Source organism: Xenopus tropicalis, chromosome 7 (assembly GCF_000004195.4).
Source record: "Xenopus tropicalis strain Nigerian chromosome 7, UCB_Xtro_10.0, whole genome shotgun sequence".
In the NCBI taxonomy this organism is placed as follows: domain Eukaryota; kingdom Metazoa; phylum Chordata; class Amphibia; order Anura; family Pipidae; genus Xenopus; species Xenopus tropicalis.
Window position 1 is genome coordinate 123657987 of NC_030683.2, and position 20241 is coordinate 123678227.

The 20241-nt window shown below is 43.5% G+C and overlaps 1 protein-coding gene across 1 annotated transcript in view; it reads right to left on the reverse strand.

Moving 5' to 3' along the window:
- LOC101730430 (phospholipase A2 inhibitor and Ly6/PLAUR domain-containing protein-like) overlaps nt 1-18614 on the reverse strand; it is a 34204-nt gene extending 15590 nt beyond the window's left edge. The window contains exons 1-3 of the mRNA XM_004919780.3: nt 18020-18614; nt 13534-13653; nt 8336-8482 (exon numbers count right to left, since the gene is read on the reverse strand). Of these exons, the coding sequence (XP_004919837.1) occupies nt 8336-8482; nt 13534-13653; nt 18020-18068 (316 nt within the window). The 5' untranslated portion in view covers nt 18069-18614. The remainder of the gene's footprint in view (nt 1-8335; nt 8483-13533; nt 13654-18019) is intronic.
- Nucleotides 18615-20241: the final 1627 nt, after the last annotated feature.

A 20241-nucleotide genomic window follows, 5' to 3' on the forward strand; every position in this document is an offset into this window, starting at 1 on the left:
GCTGGGGGGGGCGGGGCCTGTGACCCCTATAGACACTACAGTTGCTTTGTTACTTCCTTATATGAAGTCACACATAGTACTGGCAGCAGCCTTAACTCTTATTGGCTGTTCCTCCTGTCAGTCTGACACTGCTTCCTGTGCCTATGACAGAGTGCTGCTAATGTAATATAACAGTATATTAGATGTGTGATATGCTGAGTCTGTTTGCCTATGCCATTGCAAGGGGGAAATTAACCAATTGCTTTTCAATTTATGCAGCTGGTTAGAGTGCACAAGCAACCAATGCACTGGTCCAATAGGAAAGTAGTAAGGGCAAGGATATGATGATGTCAGCATAAAGGAAGTTCTCAGTGTGTCAGGTTCAAAATAGGCCACTCCCATCCCTTCAGAAACCTGATCAGAGAGACAGGAGAAGGGCAGATTTACCACATTATTATTATTATTATTATTATTATTATTAACATTTATTTATGAAGCGCCAACAAAGTCTGCAGCGCTGTATAGATAAAAAGTACCTTTACAGTGGCCTTCTTACATTTTTTTATGGAAAAAAAGAGCATTGTTGGTGGTTTAATAAGATTTGGGCATTAAAGGTGAACAACCCCCTTTAAGCTGAATGTATCCAAAGTGAAATAGAAGCTAAAATATATTATTATGCGGTTTGTTTGTACAAGGATAGTTATGTTCTCAGGGATCAACTTTCCCTCTGCCTGAAAATATTACTCACCATAAGAGTATGCTCGTTTGGTAGCAAGTATGAGCAAGTGTTATGATGTAAGGTGTGTGCGTCCGTCAACTCTCTCGTAAACAGTGCTGAGAGGAGCTTTGAGCAAATGTAAGTGCAAGAGAATAGGGTACTCCTAGATTTCTCTTTATACAACAAGGTATTCAGGTAGAAGAACTCAAACAAAGCCAATGTGGATCTGGACAAAGTAACAGTTTATCCCTCTTATCCTGAGGGGGGTTTGGAAGGGGAGTATGGGTAGGGAGCGGGAAAGGGAAGGGTTTGGAGGTAAAGGATTACATTAATGTAGGGACCCATAGGGTTAAATGGCCCCTATGACTTTAAATCCCTACAGGTTCGGTTCCCTTAGTTGCTGGGCAGAAGGGAATGTATCTAAGTTTGTTCAATAACATATGGATGCTATTGGCTAGCAGGGATGGTGACCACTTCCTTCCTCACTTTGATATAGTGCTGGGAAAGGAGTGGCACCTTCCTGTTTGTTTCCACCTGAGGAACAGGGTGGGTGTTGGTGAGAGCCCAGGGCATGGGCCCAGGCCCAGTTGAAGTCGGGAAAAAGGACCCCGTGAATGAGGCATTAGATAGGGGCAGGCATAGCTCCCTTTATAGTACCACTCTAGGGGTGTAAGGCAGTTAGGGCTGAGCCCCTGTATAGTACCACTCTAGGGGTGTAAGGCAGTTAGGGCTGAGCCCCTGTATAGTACCACTCTAGGGGTGTAAGGCAGTTAGGGCTGAGCCCCTGTATAGTACCACTCTAGGGGTGTAAGGCAGTTAGGGCTGAGCCCCTGTATAGTACCACTCTAGGGGTGTAAGGCAGTTAGGGCTGAGCCCCTGTATCAGTACCACTCTAGGGGTGTAAGGCAGTTAGGGCTGAGCCCCTGTATCAGTACCACTCTAGGGGTGTAAGGCAGTTAGGGCTGAGCCCCTGTATCAGTACCACTCTAGGGGTGTAAGGCAGTTAGGGCTGAGCCCCTGTATCAGTACCACTCTAGGGGTGTAAGGCAGTTAGGGCTGAGCCCCTGTATCAGTACCACTCTAGGGGTATAAGGCAGTTAGGGCTGAGCCCCTGTATAGTACCACTCTAGGGGTGTAAGGCAGTTAGGGCTGAGCCCCTGTATCAGTACCACTCTAGGGGTGTAAGGCAGTTAGGGCTGAGCCCCTGTATCAGTACCACTCTAGGGGTGTAAGGCAGTTAGGGCTGAGCCCCTGTATCAGTACCACTCTAGGGGTGTAAGGCAGTTAGGGCTGAGCCCCTGTATCAGTACCACTCTAGGGGTGTAAGGCAGTTAGGGCTGAGCCCCTGTATCAGTACCACTCTAGGGGTGTAAGGCAGTTAGGGCTGAGCCCCTGTATCAGTACCACTCTAGGGGTGTAAGGCAGTTAGGGCTGAGCCCCTGTATCAGTACCACTCTAGGGGTGTAAGGCAGTTAGGGCTGAGCCCCTGTATCAGTACCACTCTAGGGGTGTAAGGCAGTTAGGGCTGAGCCCCTGTATAGTACCACTCTAGGGGTGTAAGGCAGTTAGGGCTGAGCCCCTGTATCAGTACCACTCTAGGGGTGTAAGGCAGTTAGGGCTGAGCCCCTGTATAGTACCACTCTAGGGGTGTAAGGCAGTTAGGGCTGAGCCCCTGTATAGTACCACTCTAGGGGTGTAAGGCAGTTAGGGCTGAGCCCCTGTATAGTACCACTCTAGGGGTGTAAGGCAGTTAGGGCTGAGCCCCTGTATCAGTACCACTCTAGGGGTGTAAGGCAGTTAGGGCTGAGCCCCTGTATAGTACCACTCTAGGGGTGTAAGGCAGTTAGGGTTGGGCCCCCGTACCAGTACCACTCTAGGGGTGTAAGGCAGTTAGGGCTGAGCCCCTGTATCAGTACCACTCTAGCGGTGTAAGGCAGTTAGGGCTGAGCCCCTGTATCAGTACCACTCTAGGGGTGTAAGGCAGTTAGGGCTGAGCCCCTGTATCAGTACCACTCTAGGGGTGTAAGGCAGTTAGGGCTGAGCCCCTGTATCAGTACCACTCTAGGGGTGTAAGGCAGTTAGGGCTGAGCCCCTGTATCAGTACCACTCTAGGGGTGTAAGGCAGTTAGGGCTGAGCCCCTGTATCAGTACCACTCTAGGGGTGTAAGGCAGTTAGGGCTGAGCCCCTGTATCAGTACCACTCTAGGGGTGTAAGGCAGTTAGGGCTGAGCCCCTGTATAGTACCACTCTAGGGGTGTAAGGCAGTTAGGGCTGAGCCCCTGTATCAGTACCACTCTAGGGGTGTAAGGCAGTTAGGGCTGAGCCCCTGTATAGTACCACTCTAGGGGTGTAAGGCAGTTAGGGCTGAGCCCCTGTATAGTACCACTCTAGGGGTGTAAGGCAGTTAGGGCTGAGCCCCTGTATAGTACCACTCTAGGGGTGTAAGGCAGTTAGGGCTGAGCCCCTGTATAGTACCACTCTAGGGATGTAAGGCAGTTAGGGCTGAGCCCCTGTATAGTACCACTCTAGGGGTGTAAGGCAGTTAGGGCTGAGCCCCTGTATAGTACCACTCTAGGGGTGTAAGGCAGTTAGGGCTGAGCCCCTGTATAGTACCACTCTAGGGGTGTAAGGCAGTTAGGGCTGAGCCCCTGTATAGTACCACTCTAGGGATGTAAGGCAGTTAGGGCTGAGCCCCTGTATCAGTACCACTCTAGGGGTGTAAGGCAGTTAGGGCTGAGTTCCTGTATAGTACCACTCTAGGGGTGTAAGGCAGTTAGGGTGGGGCTCCTGTATAGTACCACTCTAGGGGTGTAAGGCAGTTAGGGCTGAGCCCCTGTATAGTACCACTCTAGAGGTGTAAGGCAGTTAGGGCTGAGCCCCTTTATAGTACCACTCTAGGGGTGTAAGGCAGTTAGGGCTGAGCCCCTGTATCAGTACCACTCTAGGGGTGTAAGGCAGTTAGGGCTGAGCCCCTGTATAGTACCACTCTAGGGGTGTAAGGCAGTTAGGGCTGAGCTCCCGTACCAGTACCACTCTAGGGGTGTAAGGCAGTTAGGGCTGAGTCCCTGTATAGTACCACTCTAGGGGTGTAAGGCAGTTAGGGCTGAGCCCCTGTATAGTACCTCTCTAGGGGTGTAAGGCAGTTAGGGCTGAGTCCCTGTATAGTACCACTCTAGGGGTGTAAGGCAGTTAGGGCTGAGCCCCTGTATAGTACCACTCTAGGGGTGTAAGGCAGTTAGGGCTGAGCCCCTGTATAGTACCACTCTAGGGGTGTAAGGCAGTTAGGGCTGAGCTCCCGTACCAGTACAACTCTAGGGGTGTAAGGCAGTTAGGGCTGAGCTAGAATGAGCAGTTCTGAGCTCCTACATAGGACTGGCAGTTTTGGAGGTATCTCTCCCAGGCCATATTGCCTGTAGTGTAGGGATCCCAGTGGATAAGTTATCAGGATAAAGAATTCCCTGAGGGGATGCACTATGGGGTGTGTCGCAGAGGTGAAGTGAGGTTTCTGCCAAGTCTGTACTCAGGGGAGTGTCCGTCTGTATTACACTCTGTATGTGGTGTTGCCTGTACCACTGGCCTCTAAGAAGCTGTATTGTTGGTAACCCTGTGGGGGTTCAATAAACCTCTGGAGCACTCTGTTTTCATTTTTCTGCATAGCAACAAGAGAGGTGTAGTTGCACAATTCCCTCACCTTCCTCTCCCACTTAGCAAAGGCCCATTCTGGGTAAGAGAGTACAGTGTAACCCATATTCTACTGGTACTAGTCTGGGAAGGCAGCTATTGAGCTGAAATAGAGGTTAAGTTAACGTACTACCAACTGTGCCAAGTTTACATTTCATTCTTTACAAAACTAGGTTCTTATTATTGATGAAATAAAGAGGTATGTACTGGAGAAAAATCTGCTTTTTATTTTCTGTAAAGTGAATATTTCTCAAGATTTATTAACTGTTTGAAATGATAACTGGCTTATACTTGTCCCAGGGGCTAGAAAATATTCTAGATTCCAAAATTCATAAAGACAGTTCAGATCCCATTATTAACAGAAATACAGCGACTACAGACTAAAGAGCTTGTTTTTGAACTAAAGTATTTAGCTTTTTGCTAAGCAGCTCTCCAGCTGCCCAGCAGATATCTGGTTGCTAGGGTCCAATTTAACCTAGCAACCAGGCAGTGATTTGAAAGAGACAGGAATATGAAGAGAGGAGGGCCTAAATAAAAAGATAAGTAATAAAAAGGATCAGAACAATAAAATTGATATCCAACTCATCTGCTCAGTGATAGGATTGTACCCCTGTCACTGCAGTCTTACATGGGGCAACATTTGCGCCAAATTCACTATTTCTTTACCAGCAGAAACTGCTCTGTGTGGCATTAGCCTATGGGTTACCCTACGGGACTGTTGACTTTCTAGTAAGGCATTTCATTTTTTTTTGTTTAATTCTTGCAACTACTGATGAGCAATCGTTTTCGGCAGGCATTCCGCAACAAAATTCCGCATTTCGCCATTGGCAAATTTTTTTGTGAAACTAGCAAAAATACACTGCAATTAAAATTCACAGAGGAAAAAAAAGTTGGCACAACAAAAATGACACCGAGACAAAAAAGTCGCCAAGACAAAAATGACACAGAGACAAAAAGTCGACAAGGAAAAAAGAAAACCGAGACAAAAAAGTCACCATGACAAAAATGACCCAGAGACAAAAAGTTGACATGGCAAAAATTACACCAAGACAAAAAAGTTGGCATGGCAAAAATGATGCAGAGACAAAAAAGTCGCCAAGACAAAAATGACACCGAGACTAAAAGTTACCAAGACAAAAATGACGTAGAGAGTGTAAGGTTTGATATAATATCCTATGTTCTCATATTCATATAATCTTATATTCATATATGCATGTATTTTGCTACTTTGATACACTTTGATGCTTAGCATATCATACTCCATTTTAGAAATGGATCTCCATTTTGCAACAGCAAACAGCAAGGTTTGAACATCCCATAGAGAAAAAAGTCTGCAAGGCAAAAATGACGTAAAGACAAAAAAGTCACCAAGACAAAAATGACACAGAGACAAAAAGTCACCAAGACAAAAATGACACAGAGACAAAAAGTCACCAAGACAAAAATGACACCGAGACAAAAAGTCACCAAGACAAAAATGACACCAAGACAAAAAGTCGGCAAGGAAAAAAGAAAGTTGGCATAGCAAAAATTACACCAAGACAAAAAAGTTGACATGGCAAAAATGACGCAGAGACAAAAAAGTCGCCAAGACGCCAATGCCACAATAGAACACCCATTGACTTTAATGCATTTGAAATAAGAAAAAGTTGGGCATTGAAAATGTCGTCCGTGTAAAAAGTCACCTCTTGACTTCAATGTGCTTTGCAAATGTTTCGCCGTTTCGTGAATTTTTCTGCAGTTTTGTGAATTTTTCAGTAAAGTGAAATGAGACAGATTCACTCATCACTACTTTTTATGTATAAAATCAACCAAGAACTGAATATGTTAAAAGGATTCTCCCTGAAACTCTTGTACTGGCAGATAGAGATGTAGCGAACCTCACAAAAAAAGTTCGCGAACCCGTTTGCGAACTTCCGCCAAAAAGTGCGAACTTTTGCGAACCCCATAGACTTAAATGGGAAGGCGAACTTTAAAACCTAGAAAAGCCATTTCTGGCCAGAAACCTGATTTTAAAGTTGTTTAAAGGGTGCCACGACCTGGGCAGTGACATGCAGGAGGGGGATCAAGGGCAAAAATTTCTCTGAAAAATACGTTGTTGACACAGCGTTGCGTTTTGTGCTGTAAAGGGCAGAAATCACACTACAATTCTAAACTTGTGTAATAAACTGCTTTAAAACAAGTCGTGTAAAGGTTACAGCCGGTTCAATGTGTGGTTGGTTCTTAGTGCACTACTATGTGCAGCACACCTGTCCCCAACACACACAGACGGAGCTGCAGTACACAATGAAAAGAAGACTAGAGTAACAGTTATCAGAAAATAAAAGCAGTCCTTACAAGGACTATTGGGTTAGAGCAGATGAGATCAGCAGGACAGCTGTCCCCAGCAGCTACATACAGAGCAGTAGAAAGTAGATTACTAGTCAGCAAAGCTACCTAAACTGTCCCTCAAACCCCTGCACAGCTCTCTCCCTATGCTAACTCATCAAGCACACACAGGCAGAATGTAAAATGGCTGCTGGGCTTCGGTTTATATATGGAAGGGAGTGGTCTGGGGGTGGTCCAGGAGGGAGAGCTGCCTGATTGGCTGCCATTAGTGATGAGCGAATCTGTTCCGTTTCGCTTCGCCGAAAAATTCGCGAATCTTTGAAAAGATCCGCGAAACGGCGAAAAATTTGCGAAGCGGCGAAAATGTCGTGCGACAAAAAAAAATTGTCGCCCGCGGCTATTATTTTGTCGCGCGCAGCTCTTGTTTTGTCGCACGGCTCTTGTTTCGTCGCGCGGCTCTTGTTTCGTCGCCCGCGGCTCTTGTTTCGTCGCGCGGCTCTTGTTTCGTCGCCCGCGGCTCTTGTTTCGTCGCCCGCGGCTCTTGTTTCGTCGCCCGCGGCTCTTGTTTCGTCGCCCGCGGCTCTTGTTTCGTCGCCCACGGCTCTTGTTTCGTCGCCCGCAGCTATTATTTTGTCGCACGGCTCTTGTTTCGTCGCCCGCGGCTCTTGTTTCGTCGCGCGGCTCTTGTTTCGTCGCCCGCGGCTCTTGTTTCGTCACCCGCGGCTCTTGTTTCGTCGCCCGCGGCTCTTGTTTCGTCGCGCGGCTCTTGTTTCGTCGCGCGGCTCTTGTTTCGTCGCCCGCGGCTCTTGTTTCGTCGCGCGGCTCTTGTTTCGTCGCCCGCGACTATTCTTTTTTGACGCCGCGACAATTTTTGGACGTGCGGCGAATTTTTCCGCGGCGAAATTTTTCATCCGTTTCGCGAAACAATCCGCCAATGGCGAAACGCGGAAATTCGACGCGAATCCATGCCTGGCGAAACTTTTCGCCCATCACTAGCTGCCATGTATCTGCTGGCTCTGGGGTGAGAGGTCAGAATTTGTCTCCAGCTAAGGCGAACCCAAAATTGCGAACTTCGCTAAAAGTTCGCGAACTTGCGAACACCCGATTTTCGTGCGAATTAGTTCTCCGGCGAACAGTTCGCTACATCTCTACTGGCAGATATATTAGAAACATTCAAGTAAAGGGCAAGTGAGGAACACAAAGCTGCTTGTGGGTCATTGCCAGTTTGGAGACTTCTCTGCTTCTGAGAAACTTGCATAGAGATTGACTCTTTTTATAAACTCTGAACCAATTGGCCAGTAAGCAGGAAATGAGTTAAACTGGAGCCACTGGGATACAGATCTGTGCATTGTAATTACCGTATGGAAGAGAGAAGCTATGACACGCATTAGCTAAGTATACCTTCCTATTGGCAGAAGGGTTATTTCCAGCGTGCAAATACACATGTAATGCTCAGCAGAAATATTACTAACTGGCCACATCTGCAGAGCAGAAGCCAAAAGCAAAATGTGGTTTCTATTTACTGTTCAGCTCATTCCTGAGTCCCTGATCGCGTGCCAAGTTCAAAAGGTAGATATTAAATGCGCCGCACTTTGAAGCTAACACGCGGTTATTCATCAGATGACTTACGCGGGATGGTGCCTTTATTGCAGTAGTCAGTGTCACAGCAAATGGAGCTCACTCTCACCCCGTATCCATTGGTTCTCAGGCTCACCGAGTGAGAGCAGTTATAAGAGCTCCCACAAGCCTTCTTCAGGACTGCGCTCTTCACGTCTCCTTAATAAACAAATCAGGAAAGAATTAATAACCAAAAATATTAATGATTAGTAAATTAAACTTCAGTTCTTGGCTACTCATTGTAGCTGAGCCTCTGCAGCATATCCCTTCTATTAAAGGGGAACTAACCCCCGCTGAACTGCACTGCTCAACCAAACTTTATTGGACTACAAATCCCAGAACATATAATGAAGGTTGAGGCATGCTGGGAGCTGTAGTCCAGCAACATCAGGGTTGTATTCTTAAAGCAATATTGCACAATAAAACTTTCCCCCAAATCCCCATTAAAATGCAAGAAATCCCCCAATGAGAATCCCAGCTGATGTGAGTAAATCCGGCTCCCTGTTCTCTGTTCCTGCAATTGGAGTTGGGAGCAATAAGCACAGTTTCCCAGCACTGAACAAGTCTGTCCCTTTATCCCCATGTCTGATTCCTGTGCCATATAATGAGGGGAAAAATGCCATCATTATCTCTATATGTAAGGTACCAGCAAGGGGCCTGACACAGTGCTGGGAATCAGCATTCTCATTGGTCACTTCTCTTGCACTTATAATCAGATTTTTGATCAATAGAATTCTAATTTGTGAATTTTCTTGTATCTATGATTACATTTTTCTATAGCAAAACTAGGCGGCGCAGTGGGACCGAGTTATGGTTGAGTTTACAGCCCCTTTGATGAGCTTGTTGCTTCTCCTGTGCATTAAATATAGTTCAGTCACAGGAAAAAGGTTTATTATATGCTTTCTGCAGGCTCACCACAATAAAGCAAACACTTTAGTAAAAGAGAGATACACAGCTCAGCACAGGGGCTTTCACACTTGCCATGACTCACAAGCAATTACTGTATCTCTTCAGCACCTTTTTTGTACTTGATTTGTGCACCTTGGATGGGTGTCATAGTCCTTTGGGCTTGACCCCAACCCAAGACTTACGCGTACTCCCCCTAGCTGCAAGGTGAAGGGGAGTCCAACGACCTGGTGGGTCTCAACCTAGCTTCAGTGACGGTGGACCTAACCACCCATGCTGTTCGTTGGTGAATGCCTTGGATACATGAGCATTGGAGCCCATGCCTTCGGGTAGGACTCCCATGCGATGATTCAATATCATCATCTTTTAACTTTACTGTCAGGGATGGACAGGACCAGTTTTATCTCTGGGGCCCAATCATCTGGAGGGCAGAGGAGTGGAGTGGATGGAAGCAGAACATGGCAATGTTAGGGGCCTCCCTACAGGTTTTTGAGATGTCCTGTGTTGGAGTAGGCAAAGAGTGTCCTGACTTTTTGGAGTCCGGCATTTGGTACAAATGGTTACAATAAGCTATGGTTGTTTGATTGTTTATATATGTTGCAGTATTGCAGTTGGCTATGGGTGTCTGGACTGGAAGCCCCAGGGGTAATTAAAATGGAAGTTGGTAAGTTGAGTGGGTAATTGGGTAGGCCTAGGGGGAGATGGGTAACCTTAAATGGGGACTTGGATAGGAAGTAAAGGTAGCCATACACGTTAAGATCTTCTCCTGATACCCCCACTTACGGGTGGGCCCAGGGCCAAACGATCGAATTATAACGGCAGCAATGGGCGCAGTTGGTTCGGGGGCTGCATCAATGAGCCGATACGCTCCCCGGTCCAACTAAATCTTTTAACCTGCCCAATCGATATCTGGCCAATTTCAGGCCAGCTTTCAGTCAGGCAGGGGGTGCAAATAGGGGGGTACTGGTGGTCTCGATGCTGAGCTTGTCATGTTACTGAAGAAACAGAAGCCACTAGTTATTAGGAAGGATTGTGAAACCCAGGGGATACTGTGTGATGTACTATTAAACAGAAGCCACAGAAAAATCTGCTCTTTCAATAGATACCATGAAGCAATATGGGTACCAGTATTCAGTTTACCAAGCATGACTTATTAGGAAATAATACATCATTTGTGGTGAATGGGAACAGTGTGTGGTTGTGTTTCATCACTTTTATAGATATGAAGAATGAGTTCTTAGAATTTGGGGGGGGGGGCGGGTCAACCTATAGGGTTAATAAGCCCTTATAGCTTTAAATCCTACACTTCTTTATTTACATTGTTACTGGGCAGATGCCCATATTGCAATTTATTGGCCTACAGGTTATGACCACTTCCTGCTACACTTTAATATAGTGTTTGGTAATGGGTGGGCCTTTTTTTTGGCCTTTAGTAGTTGATCTGTGTGGATGTGGTCCAGGAAGCCTGGGATCCACACCGCCCAGAAGTGTTTGGCCCTAAGGGAAACCATCAACCTAAGAGAAGTCAGGGAACAGGAACCACGTGAAGAAGATTTATTTAGTGCAGGATATCTTTGTGTAATAGTATGTTCTAGAAACGTGACATAGTCAGCTTTAGTTAGCAAGAGCAGCTTCTTTGCTCCAACCAGGAGATATAGCTGGGAGTATTCCCCTTTACAGCTCTGCTGCCCTAGTGAAGGGACAGCAGTACTGATCAGGCTTAGATTCATTCTCCCTGATCCGGGTCTGCTGTAGGGAGTCCAGACCACTTAAGGTGGAAACCCTAACCCATTATTTTACTACCCATGCTACTCACCACAGTGGTGCAACATTACACTGCTTCTCTGCATTGAACCTCCCAGTACAATTGTTCTGTTTCTGCATTTGTATTTACTGCATATCCCAGGGCCGGAACTAGGGGTAGGCAGAAGAGGCAGCTGCCTAGGGAGCAACGATTGGGGGGTGCCAGGCAGCCTCTCCTGCCTACCCCCAGTCCGCTCACTTTAGTCATTGCCCCCACCTCTTGTCCTTACGCGGTGGGGGCAATGATCCATCGAATCGCAAATCGAACCCCGCCCCCCCTTTGGCGCGCATGCGCAGTTGAATGCAGGGGCGGGTTTGCATTGCGATTCGAATGAGGAAGGTGCAGGGGCGAGGTGGCCGACCGGGTTGCCTAGGGCGCCCGGTTGGCTTGGCCCGCCCCTGGCATATCCCTGTGGATCAATTGTCTTGGACAATAAACCAGTTCTATTTGAGCTTGCTTGAAGAACTTTCTGGTGTCCTTTATTTTCCTATATTTTTGCCCACAGCATAAGTGAGTTGTAGTTGCACTACCTTCCCCTTAATCCTTCCATACAGCGAAGGCCCATTCTATGTGTTAGAGTCCAGTGAACCCCATGCTCTATAGCCTATCTAGCTGGTCATGTTTTACAGACAAAAAGAGGTTACCCTATTACAAGGTGTGTTTCTATGGGTGGGTTTCTATGGGTGTGCGTGTCTGTACAGTGTCCGTGCATTCCTTGCATTTTTGCATTCTGGTAAGATTAAAATGATCAGTCAGGTATTAGCTAACACATAATAAACCTGGGTTCAGTAACAGCTAAATGTAAATGAAAGCATGAAAAAAATGACTGGCGAGGTACAAACAGAACAAAGATGGCTGCAGGCTATAGGGAAGAAAAGCAAACACTGCAATACGATCAGATACAAGTGATTAGATGATTATATGTTAATGTCTGCTCAAAGAGATGGAATAATTGCCAAATAATTGCTATATTTTGTGTAACCAGACAAAAAAAACCGTCATATTGGAATTCATGTGGTTTGAAAAACCTTGGGCGGGGTAGCTCTGCTAAACAATTTTATCCTGAAATAATAGTGTTGATCCATTTTTGCACTTTTAAAAGCTCTTATATACAATATCTTTTTCATGTTATTCAACAGGGGCGAACCGGTGACATTGTGGAGGTGAAATCCAGTTTTGGAGACAACTGGGTAACCAATAATTGCTGTTTTTGCTGTAATCAGTCCCAAACTGCGGATTGCAAAACCTTGGGCGGGGTGGTTCTGTAAAACCATTGTATCCGCAAATAATAGTTTTGATTCAATTTTTGCTTGTGAAAGTTATTATATGTAATTATATATAATGTCTGTTTGTTAAAGGGTAAGGCACTGGGCACGGGTAACCAATCAGGGTGCAGCTGATACTATTCAGATGGCTCTAGGCTTTGATCAAAGGGAAAAAAGAGAGGCAAACAAGTGGCAGCTGTCTGGGGGTGCTGATACCATAAGGGAAGGTGGGAGGGTAGGTGGCAGCACCCCTACATTAAAATGCTGCTCCTGGTAACCTTAAAAGACACAATTAATTTCATTAAACCATAAATTCTGCTCTTCTAGTTTAGAGAGCAACTTTTTGTGAATGTGGAAGGTGTGGTATCAGGAAGGCTAGCCAAAGGCAGCTTGGGGCCCAGAATCACCCCTAAATCTGTCATAACAAGATAGGGCAGATGGATGCTTATAGGTGGTAGGGATGTCACCGAGGAGAAGAGCAAGATTATAGGATTCCAACAGTACAGGTGAAGGACAGGATCCTAATAGATATGAAATGCGTAGAAGGGGAGGCAAATGTAACCCCCCATCCTCTGTAGAGCCCTCGGTGAATGTGTCTGGAGGAAATGTGTCTGTTAAGGTCCTGTGACAGCTTTGAGAATGTTAGAGAAGTAGCTAAATGGGCTCCAGTGGTTCTTAACTATGGACTGAAGGTACAATAATTACTGATGAGGCAACATATATGTGCAAAGGCACCTAACATATATGTGCGTGTAGACACCCTACTGAGTTGGAGCCTGGGTTACTTTCCAATGATGCTCCCTACACTAAGCAGGTGTTGCTTTGGAAAAATATTAACCACATTACTTCTCCTTGGTAGAGTGCAGGATGTTCTTGCTAGTTGGCCTGCACTTAAGACGCTCTGGTAGATCCAGAGTCACCTACATACCTACATAGTGTTATATGGTTTGGTGGAGAAAGTAGTCAAATAAAAATTAGCTGCCCCTTTTGGATGTTGACCATTGTGCAGAAACAGGGGGCCTCCATCAAGCATTTGCTGGATTTGCTGAGGACTGAATACTGGCATCTAACGTGGGGAAGGGAGGCCAAGGTCCCTCACTGGATCGTTTACATGGACATATATACTTCATCTTGCTATCAGTTCATTGTAGAACTAATTTCTCCTGCACAAATTACAATGTTATACTGTGAAGCAAACCATTTCATAAAGGCCTCAAATATCCAATGGGGCTTACCAAGAGAGGTCTCAGTCAAGGTCACCATGCAGCGACTTTGCGGATCTTTACAGATCTCAAAGTGACCCGAGCAGGTCCTCCCACTGCTTGAGGAGCACACCTCACACTCAAGGGCAACTCCTGCAAAAGGAAAATGTTGATTAGTCATAAAACAGTTTTTAATGCACGAGAAAACACACGTTCCTCTGTATAGAGAAAAATATACTTAATGATTCTGGTTAATTGCAGTTTCAGTCTACTGACGTAGTATTCTGGATTATATAGTAAACCTGCTGACTCTAGTCAACAGAAATCTGGCAAATATATATTATGTTCTAATAGTATAGTATATTCATATGTATATCTGTTACAGTATGATGGATTAGTGTTATGCTAAACATTTCACTAACCAAAATAGGCTTTTCAGAATTAAGTGGCACTTTGTTCTATGGAAGCCACTGTATATACTGTATATAGCTAGAGCAGCCCAAACATTCAAGGAATGTTTATATTGGCCTTTCTTTGTTTGCCACATTCTGTTTTTTTAGTGGATAATGGTTTATCTTAGCCCAAACTTCATGTTTAATAGAGCCCCATGTTTATTAAGGATTTTTTTACCCATATGTGAATTGTTTCTATGGTTACAGGCCAACCTCGATTTCTCAGTACACAACTGATGAAGAAAGTCCATTATTCCATTTGATCTTAATTTTATTGGTGATTTCTGCCTATTATATTTTCTTCCTACCAAGTTATTTGTCTCTAAAGTTTTCTGACAATGGTCATGTTCCATCATACTGTACTTCATGCCTGGGAGACCATGGGGGTTATGTAATAAAAGGCACTACGTTTGCCCAGGAGCAGTAACCCATAGCAACCAACTAGCAGGTAGAATATACTGGTCACCTGTTCAAAAGCAAACATCCTATTGGTTGCTTTGGGTTACTGCTACTGGGCAAACTTAGTGCCTTTTATTACATATGGGAGACCTTGTATCCAATCCAGACATTCTTAATCCATTGTGATGTTTCTGTGGTTACTGGTCAATTTTCACCCTCTTTCTCTCAAATCATTAAGCTTTATCTCAGTTCATACAGGAGAAGCCTGTATCTTAATTTTTAGACTTTTCTTGCCATATCATGGTTTCTGGTTCTACAGCTGCTCATCTAAGCTGACTGTTCCCTTGCTGACTGTAGTATTGGAGCTTTATCTGTCTGTTCTAGTTTTACATCCCACTGGAATGTATATTGTTACTGCTCCTTGTTTTCTGACCAAGTCCCAATGAAAGTTCCTGTAAAACCATCAACATCATATCTCCCTTCCAATATTCCCCCTTTATTCCCACCCTACAAGTCTAAACAAAGTTTTCTGCATCCTGGTTAATCTTCCCTTGATTTTCTGTGCAGTTGCCTTTTCTTTGTTATAATTTGCTACTCAACATATCAAGCTCCATCCCCACTATTTCTAAGGCCAAGCTCTATAAATACCTAGTAAATGTAATGTGTTACTGTATCCTGATTACTGTCCACAGGCCCAGGGATCAGACACTATATGATATGAATTGGCCATACATAGCATTGATCTACTCATTGGACCCATCCAAAGAACCTGATAGTAATAAAACCCTTGTTACTTCCTGACATGCTCAGAAGGGTGGCACCAGGTCTTCTATCTGCCTAGGCCAACTATGAACTGATTGGATCATACTCAAAGCCATATTTGGAATATCGGTGCTGGTTTACAGATTAACTCACAATATGCTAGGCACTAAGTTTGCCCAGGAGCGACCAGTAATTGCTACCTGTTGATTTGTTGCTATGGGCTACTGTTGGTTGATACGGTTAGTCTTTTATACCATACCATACTGATATGTCATGCTTGTGGAATTAGTGTAATAACTTATAACTTTATGGGGTTTTTTTAAGAAGGAAAATAGTACTCTTAGCACTCATAGACTGGAAACCTGCCTCCGGGTCAATTGCAGCACCCTACGGTGCTTGCAATTGCTTGTAATAATTAATGAGTCCTTTTACAACTTATGTACATCTGTCCAGACACACCTGATGTATTATTCCATTCTATTGTGTTCAGATAATCAGCTCTACAGTAGGGTTAGCTCTCATTTGCCAAGCAGGCTTTTACCCTCAAGCATCTAGAGAACAGATATGAGATATATTCCTACAGGGAACAGGTTTCCATCTCTGGAGTGTGACTGTCTTGCTTCCAACATTTCTACCTTGTAATCTGTACTAACGTTATTAAGATGCCAATGGCAGATAACACAGTCTCTAATCTTGTTCTACTCGAGAGCTGTGAAGTTTTGGAATTCCCTCCCCGAATCAGTGGTACTGGCTGATACATTAGATAGGTACAAGAATGGCTTCTTAGCAAGTGAGGGAGTACAAGTTGCCCCAGGGAGTGGTCTGATTGCCATCTTGGAGTCAGGAAGGAATTGTTTCCCCTCTGGGGCAAATTAGAGAGGCTTCAGATGGGGTTTTTGCCTTCATCTGGGGCAATTAGCAGTTAGGCAGGTTATAAATAGGCATTATGTTGAACCTGATGGATGTATGTCTTTTTTCAACCTAACTTACTATGTTACTATGATTGCAGCCCACTCTGGCATTGTTAAACCAAGTGCCAAGCATCTGCCAACCCTCACCCATCCCCATTCATTCCTCCACTCATTTCAGGGTGTTCTAATATTGCCATTCTCCAGTAAGAGATGAAACCTCCCACCGTTAATGATATAATACCAAGTGGGGTCAGTCATTCTACATTAGAACCTATAATTCTGAGGCTTAGTTAGAAAAAGTACATGTACAGTATGTGTATTTTAAAAGGGTTCTACTTGGGTACACAGATAATAAACATATTTACACTACAGTATAAGTGGCAAGGATTTTTTAAGCTTCAAAAGGCTCTGAGCAGACAGAAATGTTGTGATGGAAGGAAACCACAGACTCTCATAGACATAGACTTATAGAAGAAGCTTTTTATTTCTTCTAGGGACAGTTAGATCAATAACCAGTGGCTGTAAAAAGAACTACACCTTTTATTTCCTAAATTATGAGGAGATCTTTTTTGGATAGAGATTGTGTATTTGAACACATGCTCTTAAAGTGACACAACCCCCATGCAAAACAGTTGTGAAAGTGAATCCTTTTTGAAGAACTAGGTGCAACCGCAGATGATTGAGCGCATAGTGATCCTCATCAGACGTGGCAAACTGCCATTTATGGAACTTAACCGCTAAATGGCAATTTTATTGAAGATATGGGACCTGCTATCCAGAATGTTCAGGACCAGAGGAAAAGGGGTCTTTTTGTAATTTGGATTTCCATGCTTTCCATGTCTGCTAAAAAATAATTTAAACATCATTTAAATAAACCCAATAGGGCTGTTCTGCCCCAATAAGGGGTAATTATATCTTAGTTGGGATCAAGTACAGGTACTGTTTTATTATTACAGAGAAAAGGGAATCATTTAACCATTAAATAAACCCAATAGGGTTGTTCTGCCCCAATAAGGGGTAATTATATCTTAGTTGGGATCAAGTACAGGTACTGTTTTATTATTACAGAGAAAAGGGAATCATTTAACCATTAAATAAACCCAATAGGGCTGTTCTGCCCCAATAAGGGGTAATTATATCTTAGTTGGGATCAAGTACAGGTACTGTTTTATTATTACAGAGAAAAGGGAATCATTTAACCATTAAATAAACCCAATAGGGCTGTTCTGCCCCCAATAAGGGGTAATTATATCTTAGTTGGGATCAAGTACAGGTACTGTTTTATTATTACAGAGAAAAGGGAATCATTTAACCATGAAATAAACCCAATAGGGCTGTTCTGCCCCCAATAAGGGGTAATTATATCTTAGTTGGGATCAAGTACAGGTACTGTTTTATTATTACAGAGAAAAGGGAATCATTTAACCATTAAATAAACCCAATAGGGCTGTTCTGCCCCCAATAAGGGGTAATTATATCTTAGTTGGGATCAAGTACCGGTACTGTTTTATTATTACAGAGAAAAGGGAATCATTTAACCATTAAATAAACCCAATAGGGCTGTTCTGCCCCCAATAAGGGGTAATTATATCTTAGATGGGATCAAGTGTTAAAAAATTGAATTATTTAATTAAAATGGAGTCTATGGGAGATGACCTTCCCAAAATTTTTGGATAATGGGTTTCAGTATAACAGATCCAATAACTGTACACTACTATATATATATATATGGGCTTTAGTAGCAACTGCAATATAGGAAGACATTTATCAGCATGCACTACATAAAATCATATTCAAATATTTACCACCATTAGCAACAGGTAAAAGCACAGAAAGTACATAGACATTTGTTTAACACTTACAAAAAAAAGCCTTACAAATCAATAGTTTCTTTTTTTTGTTTAGAAAAGAATGGCAATGAAACAGATAACTGTTAACTAAGGGTGCCCCATAATCCTGATATTGTTGCACCATAAAAGACAAAAGGGCTGTTACCTGCGGAGATTAATGAAGAACAGAGAAGGAGAAACAATACTGCCATCATGACGGGTCCCCTTGGGTCTCTGGTTGGGGGTCCTTGAGTGGCTTTGGTGGACTTGTTGTATGATCAGTGGCTTCTCACACAACTTCTCTTCTTTTCTGTATTAACCCCAAACCTAGTAGTTTCCTTATTGCCTCCCACAAAGCATGATAACCACATTCCTAATTTAGAACTCGTTCCAAAGAAGAGATTATCAGTCAGATTTCCTAGCAAGTTCCAAGGAGAATTAGTGGTTGTTGATGAACAGGTGCTCTCAGGGCTTTCCCTGCTGTGCCAATCGGCTACTGAAGTAACACACTTTGTATGGGAACCACAAACCAAAGTCACACCCCCCTATCCCTGCTTTGCCTGTGCCAGGGCAGAAATATCCTGTAAGAGTTTCCATCCTCTGTCAGGCATAGAGCTTCAACGTCCCAACACAAGTGCCAAGTTGGAAAGGTCTGCAATTTAGTCCTCTGTCTCCGTGTGTAGGATGATAATAGCCGAGCAGCTCTCAGTGTAACACGTATACACCCTGTGTGAGCAGAGAAGAACCACACATGTGCCAGACAGACACGCTCAGGCAAGCGGCTGTATCCTGTTTCATTGGTTTAGCCTTTTAAAGGGAAACTACCCTTCTGTTCTTAACAGGAATGTGAAAGAGAGAGATTCTGTTTGTTTTGCCCAATAAATTTGTCATGTGGGGATAAAAGAATAGAAAGGACGGGCACAATGTCATGTGTAGTTAGCATGTTTGGAGCTGCTGTGGGAATTTTAAAAAGTCAGTTTAATCATGTTTTTTTTTTCCTTTTTGTTATTTTTATCAACATTATTAGACATTATTTCATGTTTAAATGATTCCCTTTTCTCTGTAATAATAAAACAGTACCTGTACTTGATCCCAACTAAGATATAATTACCCCTTATTGGGGGCAGAACAGTCCTATTGGGTTTATTTAATGGTTAAATAATTCCCTTTTCTCTGTAATAATAAAACAGTACCTGTACTTGATCCCAACTAAGATATAATTACCCCTTATTGGGGCAGAACAGCCCTATTGGGTTTATTTAATGGTTAAATGATTCCCTTTTCTCTGTAATAATAAAACAGTACCTGTACTTGATCCCAACTAAGATATAATTACCCCTTATTGGGGGCAGAACAGCCCTATTGGGTTTATTTCATGGTTAAATGATTCCCTTTTCTCTGTAATAATAAAACAGTACCTGTACTTGATCCCAACTAAGATATAATTACCCCTTATTGGGGGCTAGTTTTTAGCTAATTTTATCTTTTTGGCGCCTCTGTTTTGTCTTATTATACCGAGTCCACCCCGAGTGGAGGGGTATCATCCCCATTTTTCTTCCTTCTACAGAGAGCGACTTCTCATTCCTGAGTGGGGTCAGGATAATCTCCCCACCTGCTTATACAGTGGTTGCCTATTGGTAACCCTTGCTTGTGAGTATTAATTTATTTACTCTATTATTACTCCTTGTAAAAATATATTACACTATTGGGGCTCTTGGTGTTCCTTTTTGTTTTTGATCCCAACTAAGATATAATTACCCCTTATTGGTGGCAGAACAGCCCTATTTGGTTTATTTCATGGTTAAATGATTCCCTTTTCTCTGTAATAATAAAACAGTACCTGTACTTGATCCCAACTAAGGTATAATTACCCCTTATTGGGGGCAGAACAGCCCTATTGGGTTTTTTTAATGGTTAAATGATTCCCTTTTCTCTGTAATAATAAAACAGTACCTGTACTTGATCCCAACTAAGATATAATTACCCCTTATTGGGGGCAGAACAGCCCTATTGGGTTTATTTAATGGTTAAATGATTCCCTTTTCTTTGTAATAATAAAACAGTACCTGTACTTGATCCCAACTAAGATATAATTACCCCTTATTGGGGCAGAACAGCCCTATTGGGTTTATTTAATGGTTAAATGATTCCCTTTTCTCTGTAATAATAAAACAGTACCTGTACTTGATCCCAACTAAGATATAATTACCCTTGGATTTTGCTCCCAGTGGCCTAAAAGCAAGTACTTACTGTATTTTTGAATTCTTGGGTTGGAGGCAAGTTTTGGTTGTATTAAACAGGTGTATTGACAAACAGAACCTCCTGTAGGCTACTAGTCAACATAGGGGCTACCAAGCAGCCAATCACAGCCCTTATTTGGCATCCCCC